General features: G+C 43.3%; 1 protein-coding gene across 4 annotated transcripts in view; it reads left to right on the forward strand.

The window, feature by feature from the left end:
* LOC118386829 (arf-GAP with coiled-coil, ANK repeat and PH domain-containing protein 2-like) overlaps nucleotides 1-15770 on the forward strand; it is a 96804-nt gene extending 81034 nt beyond the window's left edge. For 2 of the 4 annotated variants that reach the window (XM_052526490.1, XM_035774730.2), the window contains exons 13-24: nucleotides 2920-3025; nucleotides 3407-3615; nucleotides 4070-4139; nucleotides 4939-5033; nucleotides 5407-5609; nucleotides 6128-6229; nucleotides 6614-6706; nucleotides 6935-7170; nucleotides 8937-9046; nucleotides 9471-9581; nucleotides 9823-9884; nucleotides 13347-15770. In XM_052526490.1, the coding sequence (XP_052382450.1) occupies nucleotides 2920-3025; nucleotides 3407-3615; nucleotides 4070-4139; nucleotides 4939-5033; nucleotides 5407-5609; nucleotides 6128-6229; nucleotides 6614-6706; nucleotides 6935-7170; nucleotides 8937-9046; nucleotides 9471-9581; nucleotides 9823-9884; nucleotides 13347-13453 (1504 nt within the window). In that variant the 3' untranslated portion in view covers nucleotides 13454-15770. The remainder of the gene's footprint in view (nucleotides 1-2919; nucleotides 3026-3406; nucleotides 3616-4069; nucleotides 4140-4938; nucleotides 5034-5406; nucleotides 5610-6127; nucleotides 6230-6613; nucleotides 6707-6934; nucleotides 7171-8936; nucleotides 9047-9470; nucleotides 9582-9822; nucleotides 9885-13346) is intronic. The other 2 variants (XM_052526494.1, XM_052526497.1) reach the window with 2 other exon arrangements.
* The last annotated feature ends 2056 nt before the right edge of the window (nucleotides 15771-17826 follow it).

Raw genomic sequence — 17826 nt, forward strand, 5'->3', positions numbered from 1 at the left:
GGAGGTGTACCTGTGGATGTATTTCAAGGCCTACCTTCAAACTCAGTGCCTCTTTGCTTGACATCATTGGAAAATCAAAATAAATCAGCCAAGACCTCAGAAAAATAATTGTAGACCTCCAAGTCTGGTTCATCCTTGGGAGCAATTTCCAAATGCCTGAAGGTACCACATTCATCTGTACAAACAATAGTATGCAAATATAAACACCATGGGACCACGCAGCCCGTCAAACCTCTCAGTTCTGTCTCCTAGAGATAAATGTACTTTGGTGTGAAAAGTGCAACTCAATCCCAGAACATCAGCAAAGAACCTTGTGAAGATTCTGGAGGAAACCGGTACAAAAGTATCTGTATCCACAGTAAAATGAGTCCTATAATCGAAATAACCTGAAAGGCCGCTCAGCAAGGAAGAGGCCACTGCTCCAAAACCACCATAAAAAGCCAGACTACTGTTTGCAGCTGCACAAGGAGACAAAGATCATACTTTTTTGAGAAATGTCCTCTGGTCTGATGAAACAAAAATAGAACTCTTTCGCCATAATGACCATCATTATGTTAGGAGGAGAAAGGTGGAGGCTTGCAAGCCGAAGAACACCATCCCAACCGTGAAGCACAGGGGTGGCAGCATCATGTTGTGTGGGGGTGCTTTGCTGCAGGAGGGACTGGTGCACTTCACAAAATAGATAGCATCATGAGGAAGTAAAATGATGTGGCTATATTGAAGCAAAATCTCAAGACATCAGTCAGGAAGTTAAAGCTTTGTTGCAAATAGGCCAAATGGCCAATGACCCCAAGCATACTTCCAAAGTTGTGGCAAAATGACTTAAGGACAACAAAGTCAAGATATTGGAGTGACCATCACAAAGACCTGACCTCAATCCTATAGAAAATTTGGGGGCAGAACTGAAAAAGCGTGTGCGAGCAAGGAGGCCTACAAACCTGACTCAGTTTCATGTCAGAGTGAAAACCAAGCCATGAGGCTGAAGGAATTCTACGTAGAGCTCAGAGACAGGATTGTGTCAAGGCATAGATCTGGGGAAGGGTATCTGGGGGGGGCCTTGGTCAGGCCCTTTTGCAGCACTCCACCAATCAGGCCTTTATGATAGAGTTGCCAGACGGAAGCCACTCCTCATTAAAAGGCACATGACAGCCCACTTGGCATTTGCCAAAAGGCACCTAAAGGACTCTGACCATGAAAAACAAGATTCTCTCGTCTGATGAAACCAAGATTGATCCTTGATGAAAACCTGTTCCAGAGCGCTCAGGACCTCAGACTGGGGCGAAGGTTCACCTTCCAACAGGACAGCGACCCTAAGCACACAGCCAAGAAAACGCAGGAGTGTCTTCGGGACAAGTCTCTGAATGTCCTTGAGCGGCCCATCCTGGACTTCAACCCGATCGAACATCTCGTAGACACCTAAAAATAGCTGTTCAGAGATGCTCCCCATCCAACCTGACAAAGCTTGAGAGAATCTGCTGAGAAGAATGGGAGAAACTCCACAAATACAGGTGTGCCAAGCACGTAGCGTCATACCCAAGAATGCTCGAGGCTAATCACTGCCAACGGTGCTTTAACGAAGTACTGAGTAAATGGTCTGAATACTTATGTGAATGTGGTATTGTTTTTTACATTTGATAAAATTTCTAAAAACATTTTTTCCCTTTGTCATTATGGGGTATTGTGTGTGGATTTATGAGGGGGAAAATTATTGAATCCATTTAAGAATCAGGCTGTAACGTAACAAAATATGGAAAAAGTCAAAGGGCCTGAATACTTTCCGAATTCCTGCCTTCAGGAAGTATTCACACCCCCTTGACTCCTTCCACATTTTGTTTTGTTACAACCTGCATTTAAAATGGATTAAATTTAGATTTTCTTTTGTCACTGTCCTATACACAATACCCCATAATGTCAAAGTGTAATTATGTTTTTCAACATTTTTACAAATTAATGAAAAACTGAAATGTCTTGAGTCAATTACTATTCAAGTTGAGGATGGGTCAACAACATTGTAGTTACTCCACAAAACGAACATAATTGACAGTGAAAAGAAGGAAGCCTATATAGAATAACAAATATTAAAAGAAAATGCATCCTGTTTTGAAATAAGGCAAAAACTGCAAGAAATGTACTTTTTGTCCAGAATATAAAGCATTATGTTTGGGGCAAATCCAACACAACACATCACTGAGTACCACTCCTCATATTTTCAAGCATGGGTTTATTTTCAAGTGTCATGTTATGGGTATGCTTGGCATCGGCAAGACCTAGGGAGGTTGTTGTGATAAAAATAAACTGAATAGAGCTAAGCACAAGTAAAATTCTAGATGAAAACCTGGTTGTCTGCTTTCCATCAGATCTTGGGAGATAAATTCACCTTTCAGCAGGACAATAACCTAAACCACAAGGCCAAATATACACTGCAGTTGCTTACCAAGATGACACTGAGTGGCCTAGTTACAGTTTTGACTCAATTTTCAGCCAGTTGTACAAAGTTGTTAGACTTACTCAGAAAGACTGCCAAAAGGATATTTTAACATTTAACATTAACACTCAGGGGGTTGAATACTTATACTTATACTCATGAATACTCAGTATATATTAGTGGTATTTTTAATTGTATTTTTTCCAAATGTTGTTGTTATTACTTTTTTATCCACTTCGACAGAGTATTTTGACCAAAAAAATCACACTTTATAACACAGCAAAATGTGCAAGAAGTCGAGGTGTGTATACATTTATAGATACAAGTGCACACAGAGTACCTAGACACATGACTCGAACCCAGAAATGCGCACACACCGAGAGAGAGAGACACATACACAAACGCGCACACACACACACAGCGACACATAGTGAAGAGCTCCAGTAGCAGGCCAGGGAACAGGCTGATGTCTCTTGGTGTCCCTCCCCTCTCAGGAGCTGTATGATGCAGGCGGACTCTGAGAAGCTGAGGCAGGCCTGGATCAAAGCTGTCCAGAACAGCATCGCCACTGCCTTCAGGGAGCAGGGAGAGGACGCTGAGGTGAGTCACCACACACTGGCTTAACTTATGCAATCAGTCCATTATCTCAATAGCAGACGCTTTTATCCAAAGCGACTTACAGTCATGTGTGCATACATTCTACGTATGGGTGGTCCCGGGGATCGAACCCACTACCCTGGCGTTACAAGCGCCATGCTCTACCAACTGAGCTACAGAAGGACATACCTCATAGACAAAATATGTGAACAAAAATAAAGGATATCCCTCTAGTGTGCTGCAACCCCTCTGGGTGTCTGTGCGTATCTGTCTTGCTTGACAAATCTATGTGGTCTGTGACAATAGGCAATAAAGTAATCTTCTTCTCGAGAAAGTGTGTGTGTGTCTTGTGTATAACATCATGTACTCGACTTTCCACGCCAGAAGCTGGACCGGAAGTCTTCCACGTCGACTGGCAGCCTGGAATCAGGCGGCGAGCCCAAAGAGAAGTCACTAAAGGGGGAGAGTGCCCTCCAGAGGGTCATGGTCATTGGGGGCAATGCCTGCTGCTGCGACTGTGGCCAGCCTGACCCTCGCTGGGCCAGCATCAACCTGGGCATCACCCTCTGCATCCAGTGCTCCGGAATACACAGGTACATTCCTATCACTGCAAATACTACACACCAAGGCACTACTGTATACAAGTACCAAACTTCATATGTATTCACCAACGTACTATACCGAAGTACCATCAAGATGACACTGAGATAATACTTTGGACTTATCTTTCCATGGTATTATAAAGGTACTATACAACAAGGTACTAGACTGGTGCTATACAACAGTACAAATGTTCAATGTTTTTTTACTAGATGTGAATAACAATACAAAAAATCAAAGGCTCGGCAAATTTGGCCCCAAGTACATTTTGGACTGTAGACTTACTGACTGTATACTCCCACCTTGTGGCCACAGCACACATTACACCCTCGATGGACCAGCATATAATGCAAACAACACAGCCTTTGAAGCTGTGTGGAGTCATTTAGTTATTTTTAAACAATATCATTGATGTATGAGTTGCTAACAGACTATCTCCATCTGCAGGAGTCTGGGGGTCCATTTCTCCAAGGTGCGCTCGCTCACCCTGGACTCATGGGAACCGGAACTACTCAAGGTGAGAAAAGAGAGAGTGGGAGGAGGGTTTGCCTAACAGATGGGCCTAAAGGTGTCCACATGCTTCCCAGACGAAACAGTTCGGAACAGTTCCTCCATATATTATGACAACATTTTGTGACATTTCTGTCTATGCCCCTTTGCCGGTGATTGGTCAACAGTAGGGATTCTTCAATAAAGTCTTTGTTGTCATTCAATTGAGAAAAACTGCACCAAACAGATGTAAAAGTGCATGAATGACAGATTTCTTGAGTCATTTTAGATTAATTCAGACTTTTGAGGAAGTGTATACTGGCTGTGGTGTCTCAAAATGGACAAACAATACTATTGCTGCTTTTTTTTCTTGTTTTTCAAGCGAAGTTCTTTTAAGGGAGTATTCAAGGACACTTGTTGAGCCAGCTGAACTGAAGCATGCAGAAGCCTTAAGGCAGCTCACATACTTAAGTGTGTCTTTCAGACTTTCACATACTCACTCTTTTACATTCATTGGTGACAAATAAATGCTCAAATGTAATGGTTACAGATTGCAGCGGACTTCGCGTCATGACTTTATGGCTGCGTTTACACAGGCAGCGCAATTCTGATCTTTTGCCCAATTATTGAGGGGGAAAATCTGGATTTGGTGGCCTATATAAACACAGCCAAAACAAGACTTAACAGATTTTTTTATATGGCAGGATTTTACATGGCTGACTTTATATGTCACTTTACATTAGATGTGGCATGTTGTCCTCTGAATGTGCTGGTTAATTTTGACACAGAGTAACTTTATTCCTTGTTTGTGTGTGTGTGGTACACAGCTGATGTGTGAGCTGGGGAACGGGGTCATCAACCAGATCTACGAGGCTCGGCGAGAGGAACTGGGAGCCAGGAAGCCAAGGCCAGCAGACCCCAGGTACGGTACTGCAACTTCTCTGTCTATCATCATGGAGACAAGGGGGGATGGGCAAATTCATGGCACTTGCAACATTAGAGTTGTGGATTATTCCTTCATGAACCTCATTAAATAAACACTGTACAGCTAGTCGATTTAGATAAAAGCATCAGAAAAATTACATTCTATTTCTATTAAATAAATAAAGGGTAGTCCCACATAAGTAGCAAGTGTGCAATAGTATTGCTCAAAGACTGCCTTCTTTCCTTGAGTTGCCAGATTTGTGTAATTTGATAAATTCACTCTCAAGATTGCTTTCCGTCTTTGCCTGGGTTGCCAGATTTGTTCAGTTTGTTGAATTCACTTTCCCTCTGCATCCCATGTTTTTCCCCAGGCAGGAGATTGAGGCCTACATCAGGGCCAAGTACGTGGACCGACATTTCGTGCGGCGCCCGTCTGACGAGGAGCTGCGCTCCAAGGTGGTGTCCCTGTCCAAGCAAGAGAAGAGGCTGAGCAGCAGTTCGGAGCACTTGCCTCCCCGGCCGCCCCCACCCACGCCCAAACTCCGGCCTGCCTCCAATGCCTCAAGTCAGTCAGGTAGGTGTCAACAAGTCCCGGATCCAGTCTCTTAAAGGTGCATCACAAAAACGCCAATCATAGCACCTGTTCCTCACCTGTTCCGCTTGCGAAGACCCCATCCCTCTCAGTCCTCCAAAACAAAAACAAACAAGCATTGGGGCCTGTTAATGTTATTACTATTGACCAAAAATACAGTACCAGCTATGGAGTTTGCCTTTTAAAGGTACGGCAACAGAATTGCGCTACACTAGTATAATAGAACAACACCATGTCATGCTCAGGACACACAAAAGAAGGCACCTTCTCTCCCATCTTCACCCTTTTTTGCTCTCTCTCTTTGAGGTAGCCTAGCCTGTAGTCTAACTGCTTGTATCTTGCTTCTATCCTCTCCTTTCAATCCCTCTCTTCCCCACCCTCCTCCGGCTGCTCTGTGCTTCTGGACTAACCCCTTCCCCCTCGCTGCCTTTTATTCTTTCCTTCCTACCCTTCCACCTCGTGCCCTTTACTCTCCGACACCATCCATTGCCCTTGCCTAGCTGCCACCAAGGGCTTGGAGGCCCGCCGTGACTCTCTCTTCTGTCCAGACGAGCTTGACTCGCTCTTCTCCTACTTTGACACCTCCGCCAAGCTTAGGAGCAGTAAGTACGGCTCTGTGTGTTTCGCGCTCCACCTCCCTCCTTCGCTCCCTCCACCCATCTGTACTCACCGCTCAGGCTGTCGACTAATACCCATTCCATCCCCCTCACACAACCCCAATCTCACTCTCTAAATGGATAGTGCAGTCATCTTGAATGTATTGGTGTGGAGCATACTATGTGTTCCTCTCAGGGTTGTCTCATCACGTGGTTGTGGTCAGTGACTTGTTTATGGGTTATTGTGGCTGTGGGGTCAGCCGGGAAATGGCTTCACTGGGTGTGGCGGCCAAAGTGCTCTGAATTCTCTTACCACTTGGTTGAAGTTTGTGAATGTGTGTGCGCTGCTGTGCTGTTGTATAGTGATTGTGACTGTTTGGTCCCCCGCAGTAAGGAGTGCGGACAGTGGCATCCAGAACAGTGCTGATGGGAGTAGGGAGATGCTGGCCACCATCCCCTCCACGAACAGCTTGGCTGAAGCAGGTAAGACACATACACACCAGCCTGATGAGTCTCACTTGTACCCAGCAATATAGTGAAATATAGCTAGCTGTTCAATAGCCCTATACATGTGCACACATTGAAACTAGAACACCATACATTATTTAAATTCCTTTATTTAGATATATTCCTGATTTGCCATGACAAACAACAATTTACACCGTGATAACCCGTGATTACTCCCTCTATCTTTTTCTACCCCACCCCTAGAAGCTGCCGAGGCACCTCCCATGACTATGCCTGCCACCCTGCCCCCTCCGTCGCCCTGTAAGGAGGTGGTGATATTCTCGGAGCCCAAGGAGTACTCCCCGGGACTGCAGCTGTACTGGGCCTCATGTGCCCGCAGCCTGCCTGACATGGCCGAGGCCCTGGCCCATGGAGCGGAGGTCAACTGGGTCAACACCGATGACGATAAGAGGACCCCGCTCATCATGGCTGTGCAGGGGGTGAGGTGGATGGATAGGATACTTGAGTATTGTGGACAAAATCAAATCAAATTTATTTGTCACATACACATGGTTAGCAGATGTTAATGCAAGTACACATGGTTAGCAGATGTTAATGCAAGTGTAACGAAATGCTTGTGCTTCTAGTTCTGACAATGCAGTAATAACCAACGAGTAATCTAACATAACAATTCCAAAACTACTACCTTACACACAAGTGTGAAGGGATAAAGAATATGTACATAAAGATATATGAATGAGTGATGGTACAGAACGGCATAGGCAAGATGCAGTAGATGGTATCGAGTACAGTATATACATATGACATGAGTAATGTAGGGTATGTAAACAAAGTGGCATAGTTTAAAGTGGCTAGAGATACATGTATTACATAAAGATGCAGTAGATGATATAGAGTACCTTATATACATATGAGATTAATAATGTAGGCTATGTAAACATTATATTAAGTAGCATTGTTTAAAGTGGCTAGCGATATATTTTCCATCAATTTCCATTAATTCCCATTATTAAAGTGGCTGGAGTTGAGTCAGTGTGTTGGCAGCAGCCACTCAATATTAGTGGTGGCTGTTTAACAGTTTGATGGCCTTGAGAATAGAAGCTGTTTTCAGTCTCTCGGTCCCTGCTTTGATGCACCTGTACTGACCTCGCCTTCTGGATGATAGCAGGGTGAACAGGCAGTGGCTCGGGTGGTTGTTGTCCTTGATGATCTTTATGGCCTTCCTGTGACATCGGGTGGTGTAGGTGTCCTGGAGGCAGGTAGTTTGCACCCGGTGATGCGTTGTGCAGACCTCACTACCCTCTGGAGAGCCTTACGGTTGTGGGCGGAGCAGTTGCCGTACCAGGCGGTGATACATTCCGACAGGATGCTCTCGATTGTGCATCTGTAGAAGTTTGTGAGTGCTTTTGGTGACAAGGTGAATTTATTCAGCCTCCTGAGGTTGAAGAGGCGCTGCTGCGCCTTCTTCACAATGCTGTCTGTGTGGGTGGACCAATTCAGTTTGTCTGTGATGTGTACGCCGAGGAACTTAAAACTTACTACTGTCCCATCGATGTGGATAGGGGGGTGCTCCCTCTGCTGTTTCCTGAAGTCCACAATCATATCCTTAGTTTTGTTGACGTTGAGTGTGAGGTTATTTTCCTGACGCCACACTCCGAGGGCCCTCACCTCCTCCCTGTAGGCCACCTCGTCGTTGTTGGTAATCAAGCCTACCACTGTAGTGTCGTCCGCAAACTTGATGATTGAGTTGGAGGCGTGCATGGCCACGCAGTCGTGGGTGAACAGGGAGTACAGGAGAAGGCTCAGAACGCACCCTTGTTGGGCCCCAGTGTTGAGGATCAGCGGGGTGGAGATGTTGTTACCTACCCTCACCACCTGGGGGCGGCCTGTCAGGAAGTCCAGTACCCAGTTGCACAGGGCGGGGTCGAGACCCAGGGTCTCAAGCTTGATGACGAGTTTGGAGGGTACTATGGTGTTAAATGCTGAGCTTGTAGTCGATGAACAGCATTCTCACATAGGTATTCCTCTTGTCCAGATGGGTTAGGGCCGTGTGCAGTGTGGTTGAGATTGCATCGTCTATGGACCTATTTGGACGGTAAGCAAATTGGAGTGGGTCTAGGGTGTCAGGTAGGGTGGAGGTGATATGGTCAGGCATGGGGAGTGTGTGTTAAATGGACTGTTCCTTTTCTAAACATCTGTCACCTGTATGCGTGTGTAAATTTGCATTTCATACCTATTATTCCAGGGCTCTTTGGTGACCTGTGAGTTCCTTCTCCAAAATGCGGCCAACGTGAACCAGCAGGACGCCCAGGGCCGAGGACCACTTCACCACGCCACCATCCTGGGTCACACTGGGTCAGTCTCCCCCTCACACTACTTACCACTACCACATTGTCCACTTTTTTACTAGGCCCGTTAAAGACCCATACAATGACTGCTCTTATAGAGTAGACATTACAGGCCTGTACAAAAAAAACAGCTCTAGCATTAAAAGTCTGTTATTCCTAGATGATTTCACTTGGCTTAATAAAATTATACTGCTTCTTTGACTCCATCTCAGTCATCCGACCTTTTTTTGTGATTTGGTTTAGATTAAAGCCATTATGTCGAGCCTCCGCTAAGGCGGTGTGTAAATTATTTGACCATAATAGACCAGGGTAGTATTTGAGGTTATTTGTGTTTGAGGTTAATTGTGGTGACCCAAGTTGACAGTCTATGATCTTAGTTAATGTTGGGGTAAAATGTATTGGTTCCTTTTTAATTTCTTTCTCCAATACAGACAAGTGTGTTTATTCCTGAAACGAGGAGCCAATCAGAAAGCGGCAGACATTGATGAGAAAACGCCACTATCCATGGCAGTGGACGCTGCCAATGCAGACATTGTCACATTGTGAGTGTTGTGCCTGTTGGCCTTTTTTAATAGAATATATACAGTAGATACGTAAAGTGCATTTATTTTTAAATGGTATAATGGATATCTGTAACCTTTAAATAAAAGCTAACATTCTGTGTTTGCATCATTAAAATTGTACACAGGTTGGCAAAAGATGAAAGAATTAAGTGACTGTTCTTTCCCCATATCAATCTCTTAACTTTTGTTAAAATCTCGCTCCCCCCTCCCTTTTTCCCAGGTTGCGATTGGCCAAGATGAATGAGGAGATGCGGGAGGCGGAGGGGCCCTACATGCAGTCAGGTCAATATTCCACCAACAGCCCCACCGAGATGCAATACAGGAAGTGCATGCAGGAGTTTATTAACCTGCAGCTGGATGAACCCTAGAGACAGTAGAGCCCCAATAGACAGACAGGAGTAGCATCATATGTTTAATAAGCAGACATTTGATGTCCTGTATTGTTGTTCAATACCTCTATGAAGACTCAGGTCAGCCAGGTGGTAAGCTAAGCTGCATCTTGTGTCTGGAGAAAGGTGCTAGACTTTTATTTACATGACCGGGGTCAAAGCCATTAGCCGTAGAGAGCCAGTGTTTTGACTACTGAACAGACTCGCTGCTCCTTTGAAGTCGTGGCTGTTGTTGTCTGATGCGTTCCAACTTTCAAACAGCCATGTCTTTATTAGTTGCAATGTCTATTCAAAGAGAACTTGCAACAGAGGTCGTCATGACTATCAAATAGCAGTCACATCAGGCAATAATCCTGACTTTTTGAATGACAGTTTTGACCATCAGACTGTTGAGTAGCTAGCAGTGTCTTGCCATGCACCAGGTGTGATTATTAGTGATTTACCTTAGGGAATATTTATATGCGTATTCCTGATATGCTTATGCAATATTTCAGTGTGTTACATGCTTGTATGTTTTCCACAGTGAGTCTTAAACTCCTGTGTAAAAGACCTTGTCTTGTTTGACATTTTTATCGTTACAATGAAGTATCAATCTTGGCACATTTTACGTATGAATTTTACTTTTGTGAAATTGAGTTCGGAAAGAATCTATTTTAAAACAACAATTGGATCCATATTTAGCATACAAATTGTTGTAAATTATGTATTGTACATACATTTCTATATCATAACAGTATTAAGCAGAATAGGAAGTAAGGTTGAGAGAGATTCTCTGAAGCGGTAATGTAAAACAACACTGGGTTGAGTGCTGTGGCTTCTGTGCTTGCGTCCTTGTATGAGTTTTTTTGTATTGTGTGGTATTTTATACACCGGTTTTAATTATTAAGCTTTGATTTGATTTGTATGATGCCTGTCAAAATTGAACATTTTTCCCCACTGGGAATCCTGTTCTTTGTCTGACCTTTGACAACATTAATTGACTGTCCTTAATGTTTGCTGACAATATTTAGGGTGCGAATTTAAGTTTAGATAAGGGATATCAAAATGGTAGAGGGCAGTAGTATAGAAAAGTATCCATATTTACAGCATTTTACCACATGCTAGATATATAATTACCGTAAACTTATTGGAGCTTAAAATAAAAAAGTTAACTGAGAATGTCAATATAGAACAGTGTGAAGCACACTCGAGTATTGTTGGAAAATAATGAATGAATGAAATGTACCCCTCTTTCATCCTTCATCTCCCCGCTCTCGTAGTCTGTGCCCCTGGTAATGCCCCTGGGCCAGATGGGTAATTTAAACAGGACTAAAAGCACTTTCATCAGACCTCATCATTATTGACGCATCAGACTGCTCCTAGAAGTCTATATAAGACTCCCCTTAGCACTTACTGAGTACTACTGTACCCTGGCCAAAGGGGATGGATATCAGCTGAGAGAGAATACAGAGACTACACTGTGTATCCAGTCAGCCATGTTGTTGAGCAGGTTGTCTGATATATGTCAATGGTGGTCTCATGTACCATGTAGTCCTTCTCTGTGACCAGCCAGTGCGTGTGAGTGTGCACTGAGGAGATTGAGTATCAGTTAAAAAAGTGATTTTAATGATTGTGATGAATAGCGCTGTTCCTGAAAAGTTTTGTCTAAAGGCCCTTTGTATGTCGGATTCAGTTTGACGATTATCACGTCACACTGTGCAATGTTACCAAATTGGCCACGTCAGTAGACGTAGGCTACATCAACTGCATCTGTGTATTTGATCCGCACGTGAACCAGCACACTGCTTTTCCGCAAGTGAACTGAGTTCGGGAAAAACTGGAAGTATGCCAACTTTATATGTCCAAACTCTTTCCCAAAATAAATTGGACGCTGTGGTAGAACGTTTATTTTGATTGCCGATTTTCTGCCGATTGCGTGCATTTATCAAAATCCCATCATGTAGCCTGATTTCAGATGTCATGTAAACAAGATTATTAGGGAAATCGCATGCACAGCATGTAAATGTTTAAATAGAACAATTATATTAATCATTAGTGCTGGCTGTGTTCCTATTGGTCTGTCACCGTGGATCGGCTCGTAACACCAGCCACACTACAGGATAAAGGCAAAAAAAATTGTACTGAGCCTACGACCGCATGTAGTGGTACTTAATTTGCAGACCCTACGAGCCAAGACGTCCGACAATCGTTTACGACCTAAGAATTTGCCCACGACTTGGAAACTTTGTCGGGGGCGACAAAATCATGACATAAGATTAGTAAAATCGTACTGTCTGGAAAGGCCTTAAGGCTACAGTTTGCAGTGTGAGTCTGACAGGGTAAGGAAACAACTTGTGCAATTACCTCTGGTGGCCACAAGAGTGCTGCATTTAGAAATTCCCCCCCATTCACTGAATGAGTGGAATATACTGAGGGCTAACAGTTGCTTTTGAAAAGCAGCCTAGGTGACAGCATGTTGCTCTTTGGACTTGACGTAATGTAGGCTACTGGATATTGTTCCTCCATTTCAAATGTGTTTGTCAATTTCTCACTATGTAGATTCAGTCAATGACCACAGATTATTGGACCTGTAACAAGGATACTTGATTGAATACGACTGTCCACGTACCGTTTTCCTCAATATAACTTCTGTCATGCTTTAAAAATGCAATGTGAGTGATTATTATTGCCTTAAGGTCAAGAGCAAATACAGTAGTGTTGATTACAAAGACAATGCTTTACACTTTGTTAGTGAAGGAACCTGAAGTGTATGAACGTGTTGTAGGGAAGGGATCCAATTGAAGTGTGGAACGAGGCTGACTTGTTACTTAGTCTTTCTTTAACTTCACTTTTCTTTGTTCTGTACTGTTCTCTTTTTTCCTCTCTCCTCCCCGGAGTTTGTGCCTTTCTTCTGTTCTCTTGTTTCTTTTGGGTGCTGAGGCCAACACAGCTGTATTTTTGTACATAAATCCTGCACTTTAAATACAATACAGTTGCTAACAAAAACTAATCTTGTGATAATTTTTTCCCGCATCACAATTCACTGCAAAGAGAGGGCTCCTTACCTTGGTATTGCTTCAGGCCTTCACACTGCTCAAACATTGTGGTGCTGCTTCTTTCTTTCATTCTGTCACCGCTTTCTCTCTACTGAGCCACAGTGACACTAACAGGTATGGACAACTTTCTATATTTCTTTCCCTCGCTCTTCAACCCCCTGACCTGTATCATGTGCATGCATGTCTGTGACAACTGTTTGAGCTCTCAAACTTTCCTTCCGCAGTCTTGCATTGTATTATACAATAGCAACTTGTTTTCTTCTCTGTAAGTCTCTGCTAGTCTTGTACTTACACTGTAATAGTTTACTTTGTACTTGCAGGAGATGAAACCTACCAAGACATTTTCCAGGACTTTTCCCAGATGGCGTCAAACGACCCGGAGAAGCTGAACCGCTACCAGCAGTACGACTCGCAACAGAGGCCATGAGGGAGGGAGATGCTACAACTCAGGAGGACCCACTTGGAAGTGTGCAGATAGGTCCGGAATTCTAATGGGGTGTGCTCAGCACCAGTATCAGAAGGCCGTTTCTCCAGAACCTTAATGGCGAAGGTGTCTGTCATATAGCGTTTTTTATTGGTTTTCATGGTCTACATTTTTACCCCTAGAGTAAAAAATACATTTCAATGTGGTGTTTTGGTAGCATGTTTTCATAGCATTGGTCTATTGTATATTAAGCTACAAGCGAGATTCATTATGTCACAATGTTAAACATTAAGGTTAATGGTCATCCCCCAGGTGAACATATCCTGCCATCTTACTTAATTGCACAAGGTCCCACTTTCCTAGTCTTAAGTCATCACTGATGTTTACAGTGAAACTTTGAAGTGTGAGTCGATGTACAGTGCACGTTGCTGGTGTGTCACTCTTCCGATAAAAGCCCATAAATGTGGCACATGCAAAGATTGATAGTGGGTGATTTTAGGTGTAAAAATATATTGTCAGATTCTCCATGTTGGACACCAGACTTGTTGTCTGTTTGTGAGGGGATTGGGGGGTAGTCAGTAGTGTTTTTGTTTTGTTGTGTAGGGGAAAACAAGCCGTATGTTGTTTAAGAGTATCATTTTATATTCAATCTCATGTTGGGATTGAACCCGGAAGCCAGTCGCACCAATGTGTCGGAGGAAACAAGTCAGCGTGCATGCGCCCGGCCCGCCACACGAGTCGCTAGAGTGCGATGGGACAAGGACATCCCGGGCCGGCCAAACCCTCCACTAACCTGGACGATGCTGGGCCAATTGTGCGCCGCATCTGTCGCGACCGGCTGCAACCCAGGTCTGTAGTGACGCCTCTAGCACTGCCTTAGACCGCTGCGCCACTTGGGAGGCCCTGTGTTTGTCTGTTTCTGTATGTTCATGTTTGAGTTTAAGTACCCGCTGTTTCTGAAATGCTCACTATTATATTTCAAGCTCAAGTATTTTTGCCTCCTGCTCATTGGATAGCAAAAAACAACACCTACAAACAATCAGTGTAGATGAAGAGGAGGAGACCAGTAACCTTTTACTGTACTGGGCAAAATCATGGTCACCTTAAACAAAAGTATACGCCTCATGGTTATGGGCTTTCAAAAAATACACCTGTACCATGTCAGAGTTTAAAAGTATTAAATTGTGTTTGTGTCCCAATATTTAACTTTATATACACATCACAGAAGACTGAAATATAACAAAACTGTTTGAGATACACCAGATCTTTGTTTTGAATTATGAAAAAATTAACATTCCACCCATGAGGCCAAAGGTGCTTTTGGTCATAGACTGCAGGAAAGTGCCACAGAAGGATTTCTAAGCCTTGAGACATGGATTGCCATTGAGGGTGAATGGGCAAGACAAAAGATTTAAGTGCCTTTGAATGGGGTATGGTAGTACTGTAGGTGCCAGGCGCACCGGTTTGAGTGTGTCAAGAACTGCAACACTGCTGGGTTTTTCACACACAAATGTCCAGTATGTATCAGGAATGGTCCACCAACCAACCACTGTGGGAAGCAATGGAGTCAACATGGGCCAGTATCCCTGTAGAATGCTTTTGACAACTTGTAGAGTCCATGCCCTGACAAATTGAGTCTTTTCTGAGGGCAAAGGGGGTGCAACTCAATATTCTGTCGATACATACTACTGTCAATCTTTTTGGCATTGCATTTACAATACGAAGAGCTCTTCAGCCCATTATACCTGGTGCTAACATGCTTTCTGTGTCCGTATCAGCTCCACATTCTGATTATGCCCACATTTTTATACCTGTTTAAACTATTAAAATAATACCTCTGGATGTAACATTTCTTTGACTCTCACCTGTAAAAACCCACCCACTGAGCTTTCATCCAACCAAGCAATTCATCCCTGACTGTCTGGAGGTGGTCAGGAAGATCTGTTCTTTAAATTGTCTATACCTGTCTAAAAATGTGGGCACAATCAGAATGTGGACAAGATCAGGACATGTTATGTGCAGGTATAAACGGGGCTATACTTAATACAACATGGGATATCTCTTGTACAGATTTTGTATATGCCTACGTTAAATATAAAGTAGTGGTACCAGAATATTTAAATAAGCTCTTGTAAATGCTGTTCATTTTCTTATTGTCTTTTGATATTCTCTCTCCCTATACCACTCATATGTATACTATCCATGTAATTAAGGACTATATTATATTAACTGCAAATAGTGGACTGAAAATGTATTGCTGAATGTTGAATTGTTTGTTTGCTTTGTCAGATTGATTTTATAAATACATTTTCCGTTGTGATTTTGTCTTAATGAATTTCAACAACAATTACAGCAATAATTAAGGACTTTATTATACACACAATTGAGTTTGGCTTCCATATTAAATGTCCTGTCCTCATTTTATCCCTGATACATTGATGTTATCGGTTCCTTCTGAGAAATGTCACCCACTCTCTTCCAAGCAGAGTCCTTACCTCATGAAGGATTTATGTTCCTCCATGGAAGGCGGGCGAATACAAACAATGCATGCGTCTCAGCCGCACCAGCCGTCCTTAATGTCACAGAGAAAGGATCACCACGTCAGCAACATAGTGAACATACAGGTAACTGCCAAAATAAAGGAAATAATTGAGTAAATTAGGGATACAAAGTATATTGAAAGCAGGTGCTCCCACACAAGTGTTTCCTGAGTTAATTAATCAATTAACATCCCATCATGCTTTGTCATGTATAAAAATGCCCAGTTGCCCATTATGTTTTGCTGAGAATGGCTAGAAAAAGAGCTTACTTTGAAAGAGGGGTTTCAAAGGAGCATAGGGGGTTTAAATAAGGGTGTGTCAGTATCCAGCTCTCAACCTAATTGAAAACCTACATTTATTCATTCATTTTTTTATTTAACTAGGCAAGTCAGTTAAGAACACATTCTTATTTAAAATTATGCCTACCAAATGGCCTACGGGGACGGGAGCTGGGATTATAAACAGGACAAAACACAGCACACCATAAAGAGAGACCTAAGACAACGACATGGTACAAACATTGGGCACAGACAACACAAAGGGCAAGAAGGTAGCGACAATAAATCACGCAAAGCAGCCACAACTGTCAGTGAGAGTGTCCATGATTGAAGAGATTGCATAAAACTGGCCGGTTTGAGTGTTGCATCTGTTTCCAGTCACTAGCTGCAGCGAACTGAAAAGAGGAGCGACCCAGGGATGTGTGCGCTTTGGTGACCTTTAACAGAATGTGACTGGCAGAACGGGTGTTGTATGTGGAGGATGATGGCTGCAGTAGATATCTCGGGGGAGTGAGGCCTAAGGGTTTTATACGTAAGCATCAACCAGTGGGTCTTGTAACGGGTATACAGAGATGACCCGTTTACAGAGGAGTATAGAATGCAGTGATGTGTCCTATAAGGAGCATTGGTGACAAATCTGATGGCCGAATGGTGAAAGAGGGGTGATTACAATAGAGGAAACCAAGTCTAGATTTAGCTTCAGCCTGCAGCTTTGATATGTGCTGAGAAGGACAGTGTACCATCTAGCCATACTCCCAAGTACTCGTATGAGTTGACTACCTCAAGCTGTAAACCATCAGAGATCGTAATCAGACCATGGGGAAAGGGGCATTCCACCGAACCACATTACCTTTGTTTTGGAGGTGTTCAGAACAAGGTTAAGGGTAGAGAAAGCTTGTTGGACACTAAGAAAGCTTTGTTGTAGAGCATTTAACACAGCTTGCCCCTCCCTGGCTGTTGAGTATAAGACTATCATCTGCATATACATGGATGAGAGAGCTTCCTACTGCTTGAGCTATATTGTTGATATAAATTGAGAAGAGTGTGGGGCCTAGGATTGAGCCTTGGTACTCTCTTGGTGACAGGCAGTGGCAGAGAGCAGATTTTCTGACTATACACTGCAATCTTGAGAGGTAGTTAGCAAACCAGGCAAAAGACCCCTCAGCGACACCAATACTCCTTAGCCGGCCCACAAAAATGGAATTGCCTAGCGTATCAAAAGCTTTGGGAAAGTCAAAAATAGCAGCACAACATTGCTTAGAATCAAGGGCAATGGTGACATCAAGGGTCCTTAAGGTTGCAGTAAAAAATCTATAACCTGATCGGAAACCAGATTAGGAATCGTTACTTAATGAAGTGGTGATTAAAGAGCTCAGCCATGTGCTTCCTATCAGTAACAACCACATCCTCAACTTCAACCTTAAAGCGTCTTCGACAGAGGTCAGCTCATGAAGGAAGGCTTGCTCGTTAAAGTTTCTCAGCAAGCATCTATGACAAATCAGGACAGGTTGTTTCACTGAGCAGCCATAACGAACACAGGCTGTAAAACAGTGATCAC

This window comes from Oncorhynchus keta, chromosome 1 (genome assembly GCF_023373465.1).
Source record: "Oncorhynchus keta strain PuntledgeMale-10-30-2019 chromosome 1, Oket_V2, whole genome shotgun sequence".
NCBI lineage: Eukaryota > Metazoa > Chordata > Actinopteri > Salmoniformes > Salmonidae > Oncorhynchus > Oncorhynchus keta.